Below are 19,938 nucleotides of genomic sequence, written 5' to 3' on the forward strand. Positions count from 1 at the left end.
ACATAAAGCTCCGTCTCATGTCTCATTATAGTGTTCATCTGAATACATGAGCCTAATCAAGGCCTTTGGAAGAACGGCACTGGTACACGTTGTAAACTTGTTGCTGGGAGAGAATGGAGAACCCAGACTATGGAAGTGGAGAGTTTCATTTGTACTACAGCGGTATTTGTTTTAGTTTCGATTCAAACCAAATTGCGTATTACATCTTGAGCAAATTCACTTTCATTTCTGTGTCCGGGCCCCTGGCGAAGTAACTTAAAGGAGTTTGTTGCGATTCTGTGGCCGTGTGTGCTCAGAGAAACAGCTCAGTGATAAATGGTCACATTTATAAAGCATTTTGTACCTCCACAGGGACCAGAGTGACCCCCACATGTTCACACATATCGTACACAGACACAGGGGGTGAGGTGGGTTTAGTGCATAGACTGTAAAATGGACATAAAGAGACATAGGACAATGGACATAGCTAACCTGCTAGCCGCTACTTTCGAAATATGACGTGAGCATGGGCGCACTTCCGGCTCCATCGACTCTGGCTCAAATTCACTTTACATTGAAAAAACGCGCTCCGTCTCTCTGTGATTTCTACAGAGAGCCTAGTCATTTTGGTCACCGAAAGAGTGCGGTTGCAGATTTGCCATTACCGTAACTCCAATTGTGCTTGTGTCTCAAAGCAGAGTCATGGGGCTATTTATATATGTTACTGTCATTATGGCAATCTGCTTATGTTGTCCCTCGAAGACGACCAATCAGAGCGCAGATGCCACAGGGATTTTCCCAGTCAGTTATATGGATGGATATGTAAAATGGAGGAAGCTGTGTGAAAAAATGCAGTACATTCTGATACTTCCTTTAACATGATTTTTATGGCTAAAAAAGAATAAAAGTCTAGGCGAGCTCTACTGGTCTATAGTGCGCTCAGTCATTAAAGGGTTAACCCGCTGTACATGATCCTGGTATCTTTATTTCACTATTTTGTCCATAAATCAAGATATGAACATTAACAACAGACAAATCAGGCGCCTCCTTTCGTTGGCCTCAGTGAGCTTCATTTGACTGCAGTCTCATTTAGTCCACTTCTTTATACAGTCTATGGTTTAGCGTCTTGCCCAATAACTCCATGACAGCATTCAACTATAGAACCTGGAATCGAACCACCATCCTTTGGACCACTTTATGAACTGAGCCACTGCTGCTTTACATTTTTCCAATTATTGTGCTGACATTATAGATTCTGTATATTTGCTTTATATGAAAAATATCTTGTAAGCAAATCTTGAATATACTCTAGCAAATGGCACCTTTAGCAAAATCTTTTCTGATCTTTGAAGCTAAGTCGCACTGGGCCTGGATGAGAGCCACAGAGGGGCAGAAGTACCTTTAAATCAAACTGCCATCTTAAGAAAGACACTTCACCCACCGTGCTAATGTATCTATAATTGTTGGCTTCGAGTATAGACTGAGTGAATAACGCAATGTGAAGTGTTCTGGGTATTTTGAAAGGCGCTATATAAATCTAGTATATTATTATTACTTACAAAACAAAATGTGACAGTAAAAATGTTCATGTGATGCTGCGGTAGATCTGACCCAGAGACTGTGTAAAGAAGTGGACTAAAGTGAGCGTGACGTCACCCATAGCGTTTGGTTCCAGTCAAATGAAGTTCATCGAGGCTAGTGGTTATAGGGGTGAATTTAGAGCCAATTTCCATATTAGGAACTCCAACCATGAGTATCATAGCAACCAAAGAGCCAATCCAGAGCGAGGCTGTTGAAGGTAGCTAGCAAAAACGACCTTGATTAAAGAAGGCACCTGATTTGTCTGTTATTAATGTTCATATCTTAATTTAGGGACAAAATAGCAAAATAAAAACATCAGAATCATGTAGAGAGGGTTAATATGAACATTTTACGACCAAAATGACGAGTCTGACAGCAGCAGTTACAGAGAGAGGAGCAACAATGTCATTCACTTTCAACATAAAGTGAGTCAATGAAGCGGGAAACGCGCCCATGCTCACTTCCTATTTGTAACGCGGCGGCTAGCAGGTTAGCTATGTCCATTTATCTGTCCTCACCGTCCCCGACGAGCTGCAGCAGAGCCAGGTCCAGAGGTCTCTTCCATCGTGAGTTCTTGTGCAGCGCGATGCCGTATCCTGTCGTAGCAAACACCTTCCCCGAGCCGATGGTCATCACCTGAAGGACACAGGGAGACGACGGGTTAAAGCCGTGAGAACATCTGTGACCTTAGAAAATACTTGTTTGATAATGTTTTCACTAATTTAATACAAAAAATATGTAAATAGAAAATATATAAATATGTATCTCAAGGTGCTCTAGCTAACTAAAGGGCTCATTTTTCTGCTTGTCTCCTGCTCCTTTTCTGCTTGTGGAAATATATGTTTTCCAAGTTATTTTTGGAACAATAAAACACCTGAATATTTGCAGGTTGATGATAAACTGTGCAAAATTCCAGGCAAAGCAATAACATCTCCCTGGTGATGAATGGATAGTGTAGTTTCTTTCACCAGAAAAGTTACACAGTGCATCTTTAAAAGGCCCAAATTAGGCTATTTTCTGATCAATTTTCTAATGTTGTTTCCTCATCACAAGGTGGAACAGAGCATTTTGAGCTTTATTGATGTAACAGTCTAATAATAAAGTGTCACTCAAACGTGTGAATGAAACAAAACACAACTCCAGATATGTTTTTGAGAAGGTAACAGCGTTAGAACACGACGTAAAGCTCACAAATGTCCACTTTAGGGACCTTTAACTGACGATACAAAACTGCAAAGCAAACATGTCCAAAGTTCTTGTATTGTCTGAATATAGAATAATATCTATGACCTTTAATTAAGCAACATGAGTGAAACAGCCCTCATTCTCTCTCCTCTCTCTCTCTCCCTTTCTCCTCTTTCTTTCTCTCCCCTCTGTCTTCCTCTCTCCTTGCTCCATCTCCCTTCTCCCCTCTTTTTCTCTCTTCTCTATTTCTCTGCCTCCCTCTCCTCCCCTCTCTCCATTTCTCTCTCCCTCTCCTCCCTGTCATTTTCTTTCTCTCTCCTTCTGCCTCAACCTCCTACTCACTCTCTCTCTCTATTCCTCTATATCTACTCTCTCCCTCTCCCCCTCTCTCTCTCCCCTCTCCTTCTCTCTACCCCTCTTTCCTCTCTACCCTGTCCCTCTCTTCTTTTCCTTCTCTCTCTCTTTCTCTCCCTCTCCTTCTCCCCCCCACTCTCTCTCCCTCTCTCTCCCTCCTCTCTCTCCCTCTCATTCTCTCTCCTCTCCTTCTCTCTCCCTCCTCTTCTCTCTCCCTCTCCTTCACTCCCTCCTCTCTCCCTCTCCTTCTCTCTCCTTCTCTCTCCCTCTCCTTCACTCCCTCCTCTCTCCCTCTCTCTGCCTCTCCTTCTCTCCCTCCTCTTCTCTCTCCCTCTCCTTCACTCCCTCCTCTCTCCCTCTCCTTCTCTCTGCCTCTCCTTCTCTCTCCCTCTCCTTCTCTCCCTCCTCTTCTCTCTCCCTCTCCTTCACTCCCTCCTCTCTCCCTCTCCTTCTCTCTGCCTCTCCTTCTCTCTCCCTCCTCTTCTCTCTCCCTCTCCTTCACTCCCTCCTCTCTCCCTCTCCTTCTCTCTCCCTCTCTCTCCCTCTCCTTCACTCCCTTCTCTCTCCCTCTCTCTGCCTCTCCTTCTCTCCCTCCTCTTCTCTCTCCCTCTCCTTCACTCCCTCCTCTCTGCCTCTCTCTCCCTCTCCTCTCTCCCTCTCCTTCACTCCCTCCTCTCTCCCTCTCTCTCCTTCTCTCCCTCTCCTTCTCTCTGCCTCTCCTTCTCTCTGCCTCTCCTTCTCTCTGCCTCTCCTTCTCTCTCCCTCTCCTCTCGTTTCATACTTTATTTTATATCTGTCATTAGTGTCAGTAAAAGTGAGTGATGGGGAGCGTCAGAAGCCCCAGACTGAAGCTGGTGGTGTTGGTCTGGAGAGGAGGAGAGGAGGAAGAGGAGGAGGAGAGGAGGAGGAGGTGAGTGCAGATCTTGGTTGTTTTGTTGTTAATTGTTGCAGAGGAGGAGGTGAACGAGGCCAGAGGGACCTCAGACCTCCTACATCTTATTACAAAAGACCAGAGCGCCGCCGTCGACAGCCACCTCACATTCTGTCTTATAAATAAATCAGCACCGACGCAGCGGTAAATGACAATAGTAACCAGCTCCACCACCAGGGGGCGATTAGAGAGAAACACAAGACTTTGTTTATTCATGAGAGAGATGTTTCAGTCGGGTTTAAAGACGCTATACCAGATTTTTACTGTCTTAAAAAAGAGAAAAAAAAAACAGAAGTAGTTCATTTTAAAAAGTTGCAGAGGTCCAGAGTTATTCCTCACTTTTCTTATACATTCTGAACGTCCTAATTATTCATAACTTAGCCTAGCATAGCGTAGTTTATAAGCACTTTAACGCAACGGGATTTAAGCACTGAATCTGGCAACCCAACTATATTTGATTTGAACATGTTTATCTCACATCTACACAGACAGATCGAGTTTGTGACATTTAAATCAGTCCTATTCCTCAAACTGGACTTTTCAAAGCTTTAATCGTGTTCTAGTTGTTTAAAAGTTGGACCATTCCCCGTGCGGGCCAGTGCAAAGGCGGAGTTTACCTTACACCCCTCGTCTTTCCGGGCCATGTAGTTCAGAACGGCCGCGTCGTAAATGAACGCATCCAGCTTCCTGAAAAGGAGAAAGAAGAGAGAGAAGAGAGGGAGAGAAAGAGAGATTATAATAAAGATACAAACAAGAGGCAGCTCAAATCACATCTGTACAGGAATCAAAGAGAGAGAGAGAGACAGGAGAGAGAAACAGGTGAGAGAGACAGAAAGAGACAGAGAGAGAAAGGGAGAGAGACAGAGAGAGAGAAGAGAGGGAGAGAGAAAGGGAAGAGAAAGAGAGATTATAATAAAGATACAAACAAGAGGCAGCTCAAATCACATCTGTACAGGAATCAAAGAGAGAGAGAGACAGGAGAGAAAGACAGGTGAGAGAGACAGAGAGAGACAGAGAGAGAAAGGGAGAGAGACAGAGAGAGAGACGAGAGGGAGAGAGAAAGGGAAGAGAGAGAGAGATTATAATAAAGATACAAACAAGAGGCAGCTCAAATCACATCTGTACAGGAATCAAAGAGAGAGAGAGACAGGAGAGAAAGACAGGTGAGAGAGACAGAGAGAGACAGAGAGAGAAAGGGAGAGAGACAGAGAGAGAGACGAGAGGGAGAGAGAAAGGGAAGAGAGAGAGAGATTATAATAAAGATACAAACAAGAGGCAGCTCAAATCACATCTGTACAGGAATCAGAGAGAGAGAGGAAGAAATGAGGAGGGGGAGATAGAGAGATAGAAAGGGAAGAGAGAGAGTGAAAGAGAGGGGGAAAGAGATAGAGAGAGGGAGAAAGAGAGAAAGAGAGAGAGAAGAGAGGGACAGAAAGAAAGAATATAATAAATATACAAACAAGAGTCAGCTCAAATCACATCTGTACAGGAATCAAAGAGAGAGAGAGAGACAGGAGAGAGAAACAGGTGAGAGAGACAGAAAGAGACAGAGAGAGAAAGGGAGAGAGACAGAGAGAGAGAAGAGAGGGAGAGAGAAAGGGAAGAGAAAGAGAGATTATAATAAAGATACAAACAAGAGGCAGCTCAAATCACATCTGTACAGGAATCAAAGAGAGAGAGAGACAGGAGAGAAAGACAGGTGAGAGAGACAGAGAGAGACAGAGAGAGAAAGGGAGAGAGACAGAGAGAGAGACGAGAGGGAGAGAGAAAGGGAAGAGAGAGAGAGATTATAATAAAGATACAAACAAGAGGCAGCTCAAATCACATCTGTACAGGAATCAAAGAGAGAGAGAGACAGGAGAGAAAGACAGGTGAGAGAGACAGAGAGAGACAGAGAGAGAAAGGGAGAGAGACAGAGAGAGAGACGAGAGGGAGAGAGAAAGGGAAGAGAGAGAGAGATTATAATAAAGCTACAAACAAGAGGCAGCTCAAATCACATCTGTACAGGAATCAGAGAGAGAGAGGAAGAAATGAGGAGGGGGGAGATAGAGAGATAGAAAGGGAAGAGAGAGAGTGAAAGAGAGGGGGAAAGAGATAGAGAGAGGGAGAAAGAGAGAAAGAGAGAGAGAAGAGAGGGACAGAAAGAAAGAATATAATAAATATACAAACAAGAGTCAGCTCAAATCACATCTGTACAGGAATCAAAGAGAGAGAGAGAGACAGGAGAGAGAAACAGGTGAGAGAGACAGAAAGAGACAGAGAGAGAAAGGGAGAGAGACAGAGAGAGAGAAGAGAGGGAGAGAGAAAGGGAAGAGAAAGAGAGATTATAATAAAGATACAAACAAGAGGCAGCTCAAATCACATCTGTACAGGAATCAAAGAGAGAGAGAGACAGGAGAGAAAGACAGGTGAGAGAGACAGAGAGAGACAGAGAGAGAAAGGGAGAGAGACAGAGAGAGAGACGAGAGGGAGAGAGAAAGGGAAGAGAGAGAGAGATTATAATAAAGATACAAACAAGAGGCAGCTCAAATCACATCTGTACAGGAATCAAAGAGAGAGAGAGACAGGAGAGAAAGACAGGTGAGAGAGACAGAGAGAGACAGAGAGAGAAAGGGAGAGAGACAGAGAGAGAGACGAGAGGGAGAGAGAAAGGGAAGAGAGAGAGAGATTATAATAAAGATACAAACAAGAGGCAGCTCAAATCACATCTGTACAGGAATCAGAGAGAGAGAGGAAGAAATGAGGAGGGGGAGATAGAGAGATAGAAAGGGAAGAGAGAGAGTGAAAGAGAGGGGGAAAGAGATAGAGAGAGGGAGAAAGAGAGAAAGAGAGAGAGAAGAGAGGGACAGAAAGAAAGAATATAATAAATATACAAACAAGAGTCAGCTCAAATCACATCTGTACAGAAATCAGAGAGAGAGAGAGAGAGAGAGATAGAGAGAGAGAGGGGTTAGAATGAGAAGGGGAGAGAGAGGTGAGAGCGAGAAGGGTCGAAGAGAGAAAGATTCAGGAGAAGAGAGAAGAGAAGGTGGAGAAGGGTAGAGAAATTGGAGAGCGAGAGAGAAAGAAAGGGGAGAAAGAGAGATGGATGTAGTGTGGGAGAAAGAGTGGCAGGGAGAGCGAGAGAGATGGAGTGGAAAAGAGAAAGGAGGAGGAAAGAAAGAGAGGGGCATAGAGAATATGAGAAAGAGTGAGAGAGGAGGGAGAGAAGGATGAAGGGAGAAACACAGAGAGCAAGAAAGACAGGAGGAGTGGGGAGACAAGAAAGAGATAAGGAGACAGAGACAGATGGAGGTAAAGAGAATAGAAAAGAGAGGGAGAAGAGGTGAGAGAGGGAAAGATAAGAGAAAAATAACAGAGAGAGAGGAAGACAGAGAGAAGGAGGAGAAACAGGCGAGAGCAGACAGGAATAATATAAAACCCCAAACAAAGACATGTATTTGAGGCTGTCACTATTTCTTCTTTTTTTTCTTTTTCTTTTGTGTCTTTTAAGGATAGTTTCATCTGAACACAAAACAAACATCAGTCTCTCGCTGCCAGATTTTCTCCAGTCGCTTCAACACAATATAAATTTAACACAGTCTGGAGCGTCACAGAGGAATCATGGGTAAAATGATGCAACACACAGAAGAGCGTATGTAAATGTGCGAGGTAAAGGTCTGTTCTCATGTTCTACTGTGGGAGACGGCAGCAATATGGATCCATCACATAACGTCTGCTCTCAAAGGGCCAGATACAAAAGAAATCTAACTACTTTTTTAACTTATAATTAACTGTTTCTACATTTATTACTTATTCAAGTTACAAATATTACATATGTATTTACCTAGATGTAAAAATATGGCTGTATGTACTATGTATCTCTTGATAAAATGACATTTTAAGACCATCATACCTTTAAATTTACTCTGTCGCAGGCCACATAAAATGATATGGAGGGCCACATTTGGCTCGTGGGCCTTGAGTTTGACATGTGGTATATATAAATGGACATAGCTAACCTGCTAGCTGCGACGCTACAAACAGGAAGTGATCATGTGTGCACTTCTGGCTCCATCTCCTCTGGCTCCAATTCACTTTCTATTGAAAAAACTGTAGCCCCTCTCTCTGTAACTGCTCCTGTCTACCACATTTTTGCTGTTTTTAAAAAAATGTGAAAAACAAAACAAGTTAATTTTAAGTCATCCCTCACTTACTTTACACATTCTGAGCATTTTAATTATTGGCGGAGATGAGTTTATAAGCGCTATTCACAACTTTCACGGAGCAGAGCGTAGTTTAGCCGTTCACGGTAAAGCTAATGACAACTAGCATGCTAAGCACACTCTTCCTGATTCTCTGACAATAAAACGTTTTAAAATTAGACGCAGACATGACACAGCAGACTTATTTTGATCTCAAGAGCTGTGACACATTTCGCTCAAAAACACGGGAGAAAATGGGAAAAGGAATTTAGAACAAACCAACACAATAATATTCATCACTAAATATAAATCATTATCATTAAGTGATGTAAACATTCTATTCATAAGAACTCAAGAGTAACAGCAGAATAACACAGATGTAAGCTCATATTGTTTCCTCTTTGTCAATTCTGGATTTAAACTTGGGCAAAAAAGTGATATTTCAGAGATATTTAGACTGGTTTAACCCAGCAGCATAAGTAAACATGAGTGTGTAATAAAATATACTTATAAACAGGTCTTCTTTCCCACATTCATGAGAGACTGAGTTTTGTTTTTGTCTATAAATCAATATTCTGCCATCTTGTATGTGGAGCAGGTTAGGTAAAATAAGTATTAAACCCCTTCAGTCTGTAGAATAACCACAAACTGTATAAAGAGGGTAGTGTTCAGCTCCAGTCAAAGATCAACCACGAGTATCATAGCAACCAAAGAGCCAATCTGACGCGAAACCTGTTGCTAACACTACAGGGAGCGACCTCACGGAAAGGAGGCACCTGATTTGTCTGTTATTAATGTTCATATCTTTATTTACAGATACAATATTGAAATAAAAACACTAGGATCATGTAGAGCGGGTTAATACGAACATTTTAAGACCAAAGTGACGAGTCTCACAGCAGCAGTTACAGAGAGAGGGGACACAGTTTTTACATAGAAAGTGAATTAGAATGCGGCGACTAGCAGGTTAGCTATGTCCATTTATGTCTGTGTAGACACTCAGGTCTGTTCCATAGCAAAGCAGTTAAATCTGTCAACTGGACAAATCGTTGTAGGAGTGAAGACATTTCTCTGCTCATCCAAGACACTTCTTCAGTTCAGAACTGAATGTCTTCACTCCTACCATGATTTGTCCAATTGACAGATTTAACTTTGTCGTTTGCTATGTCCATTTATATACATATAGCCAATAAGAATAACAGATGTGTTTGTGTTATTTCTTTGTAACATGATTAATGATTGTACCAAGTGACTGAAGAAAATAAACAAACTAAAAACAAATTAAATCCTGCAGCAAAAGCAGTTGCACACTGCATCTTTAAAACGTAAGGTGAAGAGCTTTTTCCATTTTCATTAATTTTTTTTTTGTAAAGCCCAAATTAAGAACAGCAGCCACTTCTCAGGGCTGGACTAAATATTTGATTTAACAACAGAAAGTTAGAAAAATAGAAAAACAGTTAGAAAAACAGAAAGTCCTTGGTCCAGTTCACTGAGTCTGACGTCCACCTCAATGTCTCTGAGTCTGGTTTGGTTTTCACTCTTTAAACTGCAGGGGGAGGCTTTTGTGTTTTTCTAATTGTGACTTGGTTTGGTGGGGTAGGACCTGTGCTAAAGATGCATGAAATATGCATAGTTAAGTGTCAGTTTGTGGAAAAAGAGCTGAGTAGACCAGTCACAATATTGTCTACATTATTGTTAAAAAATCACAAGTTGCAATAAATAAACAGCAGAATGAAACACTTGAGTCGTTAATTTGAATATGTAATGAGTCAGAGTTATTTATTCAAACTTTTATGAGTTAAATCTTATCATACAGTCAAAAAATAACCTCAAAAAGTACACACCATAAATACCGACCCAAAAAAATATAGTTCCAGTTTTCATATACTGAACGATTAATCGATACAGTCATTATCATGACAGGTCTATTGAGAAGTAAAGTACAAAAGTACAGAAAGTAGTTTGAGTTGTACGACAGACTCCCTCTGCCTATGTCATACACAGACAACTACAGCCAAAATGCTGGAACGATTATGCACAAGGAGGACATTTTTTTTACAGTTTAAACCTTCATTTAACTAAATAAAGGTGTTGTATTATTCTAATCAGAACTATTGTGCAATTTAGACATATTTTGGCCATTGTTTACATTATGGTTGCTAGGTAACATTTCTGTAATTACCTCCACATATGTCACATCTGCTTCCTGCCCAACCAGGAAGTAAATGATAAACTCAAGGTCTGGGTCTACACATGGCCGCCCACTGAAGTCAGTGAGCTGCTCAATGTCCTGAGTTTAGTGTTTAGTGGTTAAGTACATCCATGTACAGCTGAGTTACCCCCATGAGACTTTGAGCAATGACAGTGAGCGAAGCAGAGCGGCCGCAAGGAGGCAAGAGAATAATAAATACATTACAAATTATAAATGCTAATGTTTGTGCTTCCAGGAGCTTCTGAACCATGTTCTAAACCTGCGGCTCGTTCAAAGCACTAAAGCACCTTTTAAGACAACAGACGGATTTTGAGCTAAGAAAAAGTTTATGATCTAAAAAGAGGTAAAAATCACCACAAAAATTCAACCTCTGTGAAAGCTGTAGATGCCCTGTCAGTCCCCGTTAGTCCCTGTCAACAGTTCCTGTCAGTCTCCGTTGGTCGAACTCGAGCAGTTTGTGATTACATTTCTCTCTATGAGAAAAATCCTTTCTGCGCAGGAGGGATTTTTTCGTTGTAGTACCAATGAGTGGACACTAGTCCAACTTGAGACAGCTCTAAGCAACAGTACATTATCCAGTTATTTTAATAGATCTATGGATAAACTTCATAAAAGCACAAACATGTGAAAAGTAGGTCAAATCTGTAGTAAAATCTCAATAATGCTAATTATGTTTTGGCAAAATGTGTTGTCTAATCTGTCATAAGCACTTTAAAGATCATCAGCCCCCAAACCTCTCCCCTTTCTCATTCTCTCCTCTCTCTCTCCTTCCTCTGTCCTCTCCTCCCTCTCCCCTCTCCTCCACGGCGTCCCTGGGAGCCTGGATCCGTGTACATCTGTCTTCGTGTGATTGTAAAGCTGACAGTGGTAGAGCAGGTGTAGAGCAGGTTGTGATCTGCAGGTACATTATGCTCGTCATCTCCAGTAAAGATGCCACAGAGCACATGTCTCCGGTCCCGCGCATCCTCCCGTCTGTGTGCGGTGTTCTATTCAGCTTCTCTGTTTGGTTCATTTGATGCTCACTGGTTTAAAGCTGCACTATGTAACATTTCTGGAAGGGGGAGTCCACTGTGTGCTTTTCTCCATGGAGATGTTATTACTCTGGTTCAACAGCATTTTTGTTAAAGAAATACCTTGTGTTACATGCATTCTTACTGTGAGTGGGGTCGCCTTTCCGTAGATCTGACTTGTGATTTTGGGCTAGTGGTGTTACCTGCTTGTTTCCATGGGGACGTTTAAAGGATTTATCACACAAATTGACTCTTGTGAGCTTTAAGTCATGTTATAATGTTGTTCCCTCCTCAAAAACAGACCTGGAGTTGTGTTTTGTTTCATTCATACATGTTTGAGTCACACTTTATTATTAGTCTGTCTACATCTCTAAAGCTCAAAATGCTCTGTTCCACCTTGTGATGTCATGAAGTGGTAGTTTTCAGGTTAACAGCTCCCTTTAACATTTTTTTTCAGTAGAGATTGGCAATTCCAGAGCTGAACTTATCCAAATGATTAAAGTGAAGGTGTTGAAGTTTAAAAACACAGTGGAGCACTTCCTGTATTACCACATGACATCACAAGGTGGAACAGAGTGTTTTCTGTTTGAGAGAAGAACTCAGCCTAAATGTGCAGGGTTTGTGTGTTTGTTAAACATGTGTGAATGAAACAAAACACAACTCCAGGTCTGTTTGTGATGAGGAAACAACATTACAACATAGATCAGAAAATACTGTAAAACGGGCGCTTTAAAGCCATAGTGTGGAACCTGGAGAGGAGCAGGTCAACCAGAGATGATGATGTCATGAAGTGGAACAGAGTTTTTTGAGCTTTCAAGAATAATGCAAAAATTAACAAATGACAAACTCAGAGATATTTTTGAAGGAAAGAAAATTGTAGACATTTAAAACATATTTAAGATACACTAAGTAACATTTTTGGTATAGGGTTAATATTTCTTTGCCTGGAATTTTCCACAGCATGACATAAAACATCTATATCGCCAAAGAAACAAGGATTCAGCACTACCAAGGCAAGTTACAGGTCAGATCTGTGGAGAGGTGACCCCGCTCAATGTAAGAATGCATGTTTTTCAACGTATTTTTGAACAAAACAGACAAGTTTAAGATCATATCTACAAACGTTCCAGTCAAAGAAATAACATCTCCGTGGAAAAAAGCAGATCTCCAACTCCACACTAGAAAAGTTACATAGTACTCCTTTAACAATCACTGTAAAATCAATGAAAATATCTCAAATCTACATCCAAATGAGTTTTCTGAAATATTCCCTGAGTAAATCCCTGGTAAACGACAGGTGGAAGGAGAGAGAGTGAATTAAACATCTGATAATGAGACAGCGAGATAACCCCGCAATGCATCATGGGAGTTCTAATCACACCCTGCGTCAAATCAGCCAGAAAAGTACTGCATGGCTTGCCCTGCTAAATATTTCAAGTGCTATCTGCGTACTCCGGATACTTGTAAATCTGATGTACTTTTTGCCCCTTGAAGCGAATTCCAGCCCTGTTGAGAATAAGACAAGTATTTGACAGTGCTGAGGAGGCACATCCAGGAGCACTGCAGTGTCTGTATTATTTAAACTCCAATGCTTCTTTAAACAGCACAGCAACTTACAATACTTAGCAGCTCATCTCCAGGTGAAAATGGAAGATACATGAAAATACCCGAAGGACGAGATTTGAAGAATAGTGTAATAAATATCGTTGGCTAGATCACTGTTTAGCTGCAGGCGATTTAAACAGGCTAATGGTCAAAACAGTGTTGCTAAGCCCCCACTTCATACTAAACCAGCAGTGCGGCCGGAAAGGGGCGTTACCTTCAACAGCCTCGCACCGGATTGGCTCTTTGGTTTCTATGATACTCACTAATATGCAATTTGTTTCCGATTTGGCCCCTATAACTGCTTCATTTGACGCTATGGGTGAAGTCAAACTCACTTCTGTCCACTTCTTTATACAGTCGATGGTTGAAATGGATAATGCGGAATGTTTCATGCAAACAATAACATCGCCATGGAGACAAGCAGGTGGCAGACCATACACCAGAAAAGTTACACAGTGCACGTACATGATCAGTCAAGAATGTGGAGGAAAAAATCTGTTTCCGTAGTAACATGAGAAACCCTCTACTGCACCATATACTCACTGTCCCTCCTCTGTACCATATACTCGCTGTCCCTCCTCTGTACCATATACTCACTGTCCCTCCTCTGCACCATATACTCACTGGATGGATGGCTAAAAGTAAAAATTATGTCAGAAAGTACAGTTGTATGAAGAGCTGTCCTCAGGCGAAGTGAACTGGAGTGTTATGGAGTACCAAACATGACATAATGATTCTTAAAAATACATTTCAACTACAGCTAGAGGCTTTTAGTTGTTTAGTCAATTAATTGGTTGAGTCTTACTCTGCCAAATTCAGTCTTAGTCAATGAATCGTTATATTTAAGTTACAGATTTCTATGGGATAACAGCAGATATAATATACATATAATTTACATTACTAGTCAAATGTTTGGACACGCCCTCTCACACACCCCTCTCTATTTTTATAACTTTCTACATTTTATACACACAGAAGACATCAAATATATGAAGTAAGATATATGGAATTATTTATATATTGAGTTATTTCTCTTTTTTTCTTTGCTACATAATTCCATATATTTTGGTTCATATATTTGTCGTCTTGTGTGTAGAAAGTAGTAAAAATAACGAGGAAAAAAAAAAAAGTTGAATAATAGGGTGTGTCCAAGCTTTTGACTGGTAGTCTACATAGTAACTTAACCTGTCTATATATAAATACAATGTTTTCTAGTACATCTTTCTGCAAAAAATAGTAGTTTTTTTTGTATGAACTCCCCCTGCAGGTGTAGTCTTGTAAGTGCAGTTTGGGTCAGATACATACAGAAACATAGTACTTTTAAAGAATTTTTGCCATGCCCCCCTTTTTAGTAGCACAATATGGCATCCACTTATCTATTTTGCATGTATTCAATTAGAATTTTTTATTTATTTATTTATTTTTTGCAAATCAAATGTATTGTCAAACATATATTCTTACTGTGAGCAGGCTTGCCTCTCCATAGATCTGATATTTAACTTGGCCTGTTGGTGTTACCTGCTTGTCTCTATGCAGAAATATAATACCATAGTGTGGAACATGGAGAGAAGCAGGTTTCAGACCCTCCACTAGAGAAGTTACACAATACACCTTTAAAAACTGAGACGACCTCTTCTAGATTCCCACTTGATGATGTCATGAAGTGGAAAGAGTGATAACTCAAACATGACAGTCCTAGATATGATTTTAATACGGACACAGCAGTATAATTTAAAAGCTATAAAAGCAGATTGTAAAAGTTTAGTTTTTAGGTACATCGCTAGTCGAAGTTACAGGTCAGATCTGTGGAGACTCATCGATCAGGACGTGTTTAGTCAACCAAGAATCTCTTTTGTCGACTACACCCCTAAACTCAACATGGGTTCAGGTATGTATTTATTTCCCATGATGTCGTCTTTGGTGCTCCGTAAGGTGTCGAGCGTCAAAATAAAAAGTATTACAGACATTTAACCCTGTGGCCATGTTTCATTGTTGGTTAAAATATCACTTTAAAACCTCCTCACTGACTGTTTTGTATTTGCATTTTAAAAACCCAAATGATTTGACTGCACTCTGTTAAATATGAATGTTCAGGTCCTCGGGTTTCATGAGAGCTAATTACACCAAATTAAAGCGACACTGTGTAAATTTCCTAGTGGAGGATTTGGAGCCTGCTTGTCTCCATGGAGATTTCACAGCGTTGCTTAAAATGTTCAACAGTCTGACATTAAACATACCAACAAGCAATGCCAAAAAACAAGTTGCAGGTCAGATCTGTGGAGAGGAGACCAGGCTCACAGTAAGAATGCATGTTTTTCAACATATTTTCTTAACAATAAAAAAGAAAAAAAGAGAATACATACAAGATACATATGTTTAATTCACCGCCTGTATATATAAATGGATATAGCTAACCTGCTAACTGCCGCATCCAAATAGGAAGTGAGCATGGGTGTGCTTCCGGCTCCAATGACTCTGGGTCCAATTCTGTTTCTATTGAAAAACTGTGGCCCCTCTCCCTGTAACTGCTACTGTCAGACTCATCATTTAGGTCTTAAAATGTTCATATTAACCCGCTCTATGATCCTGGTGTTTTTATTTCACAATTTTGTCCGTAAATCAAGGTATGAACATTAATAACCGACAAATAAGGTACCTTTTTTCCCGAGGTCGCTCCCCCTAGCATTAGCAATAGGTTTGCTCTCATCATACTAAGTTAGAGGGGTTATCTTCAATAGCCTCGCTCTGGACTGGCTCTTTGGTTGCTATGATACTCGCGGTTGGATAAATATGGAACTTGGCTCCAAATTCTCCCCTATAACTAATCTAGCCTCAATGAGCTTCATTTGACTCGAGTCAAATGCTACAGGTGACGCCACACTCACTTAGTCCACTTTTTTACACAGTCCATGCTTTAATTCCATAATGTGGAACATTTCAAGCAAACAATAAGATTGCTGTGGAGACAAGCAGGTGGCAGACCATTTACCAAAAAAGTTACAGCCAAAATGGTCGGTCAAAATATGGGAAAAAAAAATCAGTTTCTGTAGTAACACCCCCTCCCTCCTCTGTACCATATATCCCCCGCTCCTCCTCTGTACCATATATCCCCCGCTCCTCCTCTGTACCATATATCCACTGCTCCTCCTCTGTACCATATATCCACTGCTCCTCCTCTGTACCGCATGTTCTCACCCGGTCTTGAGGTTGTCTATGGCGTCCTCCACTCCTCTCTGGTTGTTTCGGATCATGTACTGGTGCATGTTGGGATAGTTGGATCGGATGTTCTCCTCTGTGCTCCCGTTTGGGACGGTCCCAAAGCGCAGAGGAGGGTACTGCTCCGTGGGGTGCTGGAACTGAGGGGGACAAAGTGAAAGTGAAACCAAAATCAGCTGTTAAACCCAACTCATTTTGTCTCATTGCTTAAAAAAAAAAAAAAAAAAAAATACATTGAACTGAATCGTATTTTTCCCCCCTTTTTTTTTTGTTGTTTTGTGGATTGGTGGATTGTTGGACTGTTGCCATAAAGATTTGGCACTTTTGATCTAACATTGTAACAGTGAAATGGGGCAAATAGCCTAAAGACTCATAGTTCAATTCCCAGTTGAAATGTACATGATCCTTTAGCAACATTTCCAACAAGAATCTGACTGTGTGTCATGTTTTTTTTTTATATATATATTATTAATAGTCCCAGTAGCTCTCGTGTCATTTGAGCACGTGTACAGTGAATGACCTTTAACCTCTGACCTGTGACATGCGTGTCGTACCTTCTTGTCGGAGAGGCCGGACACCGTGTCAATGTACTCCTCCTGGATCATGAAGGCAGCCAGGTTAGCCGTGTACGAGGCCAAGAAGATGACAGCGAAGAACGCCCACACCAGCACCTGAACGAGGGAGGAGAGGAGAGGGGGAGCGCCTGTTAATATTAATATTAACAAAGGAAGGAGAGGAGAGAGAGAATCTAACAGTGCCAACACAGAGGAGACAGAGAAGAAGGATTCATGTTAATAAAGGAGGGAGGGAGAGAGAAAGAAGGACGGCGAGGAAGAGAGAGAAACAAGAGAGTGAGTAGAGAGTAGAGAGAGAGAGCATAGGATAGAGGAGGAAGAGCGAGAGATAGGAGAGTATTGAGGGACAGAGAGAGAAAGATAGGGAAGGAAGAGGAAATCGATCGATATTCATATTAATAAAGGGGGAGGGAAAGAGGAGACAGTCAGCAGACCTAAGAAAGAGAAAGAGAGAGAGGAAGAGAGAAAAGGATAGGTGGAGGAAGAGAGAGAAACAGGAGGGGGGAGAGACAGGAGAGGGAGGAGGTAGAGACAGACGAAAGAGTGAGGAGAAAGAGCAAAGGATAGAGGAGGATGAGAAAGGAGAGGAGAAGAGAGGAAATCTATCAATAATAAAGGAGGGATAGGAATACATATACAATGTGCGCGCATATATATGTTTTATGGAATAGGTGAGTGAATATGTATGTACACATATTGGAAGTATGTATTTTGTTATGTATTTTGTAAGTGTACGTGCGCATACACACAGACAAATATGCAATGTTTTGATCTTGTACATGTGGAGCCCAGGGAGGGGGGGTAGGATATCACCATGAGCTCGGGATGATTTTTAAATTTTTTTTTATTAATTAATTTATTTTTTTGTTGTTGTTCTGTTGTTGTTATTATGTAAACAATAAAAATTTGGTCAAAAAAATAAATAATAATAAAGGAGGGAAAGTCCTACAGCAAATTTGAGGAAGAGAGAGACAGAAAGAGAGAGAGGAAGTGGGAGACAAGAGGCGGAATAGAGAGAGACAGAGAGGACATGGGGAACAGAGAGGGAGAGAGAAGGAGAGGAAGAGAGACATAGGGATGCAGAAGAGAGGGAAAGAGAGGGAGGGAGAGAGGGGCAGACAGAGGGAAAGAGGCGGTTTAGGAGCGAGAGGAGAGGGAGAGGAGGATGAGAGATACTGAGCAATAGTACTAGTAGTAGTTGTAGTAGTAGTAGTACTAGCAGTTGTAGTGGATTAGTAATAGTAGTAGTAGTAACAGTAGTAGTATGAACTATAGCTCCATTTATTGAACCTCTATTAAATGTATTTCGAACAGTTCAGGAGGGCAGTTGTAGCTCAGTTGGTTGTTAAATCCCTGCTACTATCACTGTATACAGCTGTTGTGTCCTTGGGCAAGACACTTCACTGTACTTGACTATATTGATGAGTAACTGGAGACACAATGGCAGTATTTGCTTATATAGGAGGGAATTGGAAGTTGCCAGTTCAAACCCCTCTACTGGCATACTGTCTTTGTGCCTTTGAACACATTATTACTTATAGTTAGTAGTCATAGTTACAGTATGGGACATTTACAATCCCCATATGAAACAGATTTGCTAATACCACTTTAGAGAAGATGTTTTAATATGAGCACAGACACGGAGCGTTTCACTGTCACAGCTGAGAAATACCTCGTTTAACTCGTTTACCTCATCTCTCTTCTCCTCATGTAAATTATGCAAATGAACTCTTAGTTGAAAATCAAACAGCGTTCTTCATCACTGAGTCCAACACAAATAAATAAATCCCATCATGCACTGCGCCTGGACGCGTGTCAACTTATGTGAGCGCTTTGTAGAAGTGAACATCAGAGAGCGAGACTACAGCAGATCTGAGAGAGGGAGAGAGGGAGAGAGGGGGAGGGAGAGAAGGAGAGAGGGGGAGAGAGACAGAAGGAGGGAGAGGGGTAGGGAGGGCAAGAGAGAAAGAGAGAGGAGGGAAACAGAATGAGAGTGAGAGAGAGAAGAGCGAGACAGGAGGAGAGAGAGGGGAGCGAGAGAGAAGAAGAGAGAGAGAGGAGAAAATGGGGGAGAAAGAGGCGGGAGAGAGACAGAAAGGAGAAGGAGGGAGAAACAGAAGAAATGGAGAGAAACGGGGGGAGAGAGAGAAAAAGAGACAGAGAAAGAGAAGGCGATGCAGAAAGCGAGAGGGTAGAGAGACAAGAGGAGACAGAGGTGGAGAGAGAGAGAGTGAGAGACAGCAGATGGGAAAGACAGTGAAACAGAGACAGAGAGAGAGAGACACAGAGAGAGAGAGAAAGAGAGAGAGTGAGAGAGAAGATGGGAAAATGAGAGGGAGAGAGAAGTGTCCTACAGCAAGAGAGAAAGGAGGGAGAGAGACAGGAGAAAGAGAGAGAAACAGGAGAGATGGAAAGAAAGAGAGGAGGAGATTGAGAGAGTGAGAAGGTAAAGAGACAGGAGGGAGAGGATGGAGACAGAAGGAAACAGGTAGAGAGAGAGAGAGAGAGAGAGAGAGAGAGAGAGAGAGAGAAGAATCCTACTGCAGATCCGAAGAGGCTTTATGCATAAGTCCCTGTCACAGAGGAGACAAGGAGGGAAGAAGAGAGAGAGAAAGAAAAGAGGAAGAGAGAGCACGACAAGGGGAGGACGAGAGAGACAGGAGGGAGACAGCAGATCTGAGAGAGAATTATGTCGCATAAGCCCATGTCAGAAGGATGCAGAGGACAGAGAAGACAGTGAGAGAGAGAGAGGGGGAGGTAGAGGAAGGAGGGAGAGAGAGAAAAAAAGAGAGAGATAGGAGAGGGGGAGATACAGGGAGGAGTCCGACAGCAGATCTAAGAGTTGTCTAAGCCCATGTCAGAGAAATCCAGACACAGGGAGGGAGAGAGAGGGAGAGGAGGATGAGAAAAAGAGCAGGGGACAGAGACGGAGGCAAGGAGAGGGGGAGCAAGACCACGAGAAAGAGACATAAAAGAGGGAGGATGGGAAAACAAGAGGGAGAGAGAAGCGTCCTACAGCAGATCTGGGAGGGGTTTCTGGGGAGAGAATTAGAGACAAAAAGAGGGGGAGAGAGAGAGGAGAGGGAGGCTTAAGGGAGAGAGAAAA

The 19,938-nt window shown here is 41.8% G+C and overlaps 1 protein-coding gene across 1 annotated transcript in view; it reads right to left on the reverse strand.

Moving 5' to 3' along the window:
• Positions 1 to 19,938, reverse strand: part of grin2da (glutamate receptor, ionotropic, N-methyl D-aspartate 2D, a) — a 231,559-nt gene that overhangs the window by 33,343 nt on the left and 178,278 nt on the right. Inside the window, exons 12-15 of the mRNA XM_033974905.2 lie at positions 16,812 to 16,928; positions 16,237 to 16,397; positions 4,648 to 4,717; positions 2,079 to 2,196 (exon numbers count right to left, since the gene is read on the reverse strand). Of these exons, the coding sequence (XP_033830796.2) occupies positions 2,079 to 2,196; positions 4,648 to 4,717; positions 16,237 to 16,397; positions 16,812 to 16,928 (466 nt within the window). The remainder of the gene's footprint in view (positions 1 to 2,078; positions 2,197 to 4,647; positions 4,718 to 16,236; positions 16,398 to 16,811; positions 16,929 to 19,938) is intronic.

Source organism: Periophthalmus magnuspinnatus, chromosome 11 (genome assembly GCF_009829125.3).
Source record: "Periophthalmus magnuspinnatus isolate fPerMag1 chromosome 11, fPerMag1.2.pri, whole genome shotgun sequence".
Taxonomy (NCBI): domain Eukaryota; kingdom Metazoa; phylum Chordata; class Actinopteri; order Gobiiformes; family Gobiidae; genus Periophthalmus; species Periophthalmus magnuspinnatus.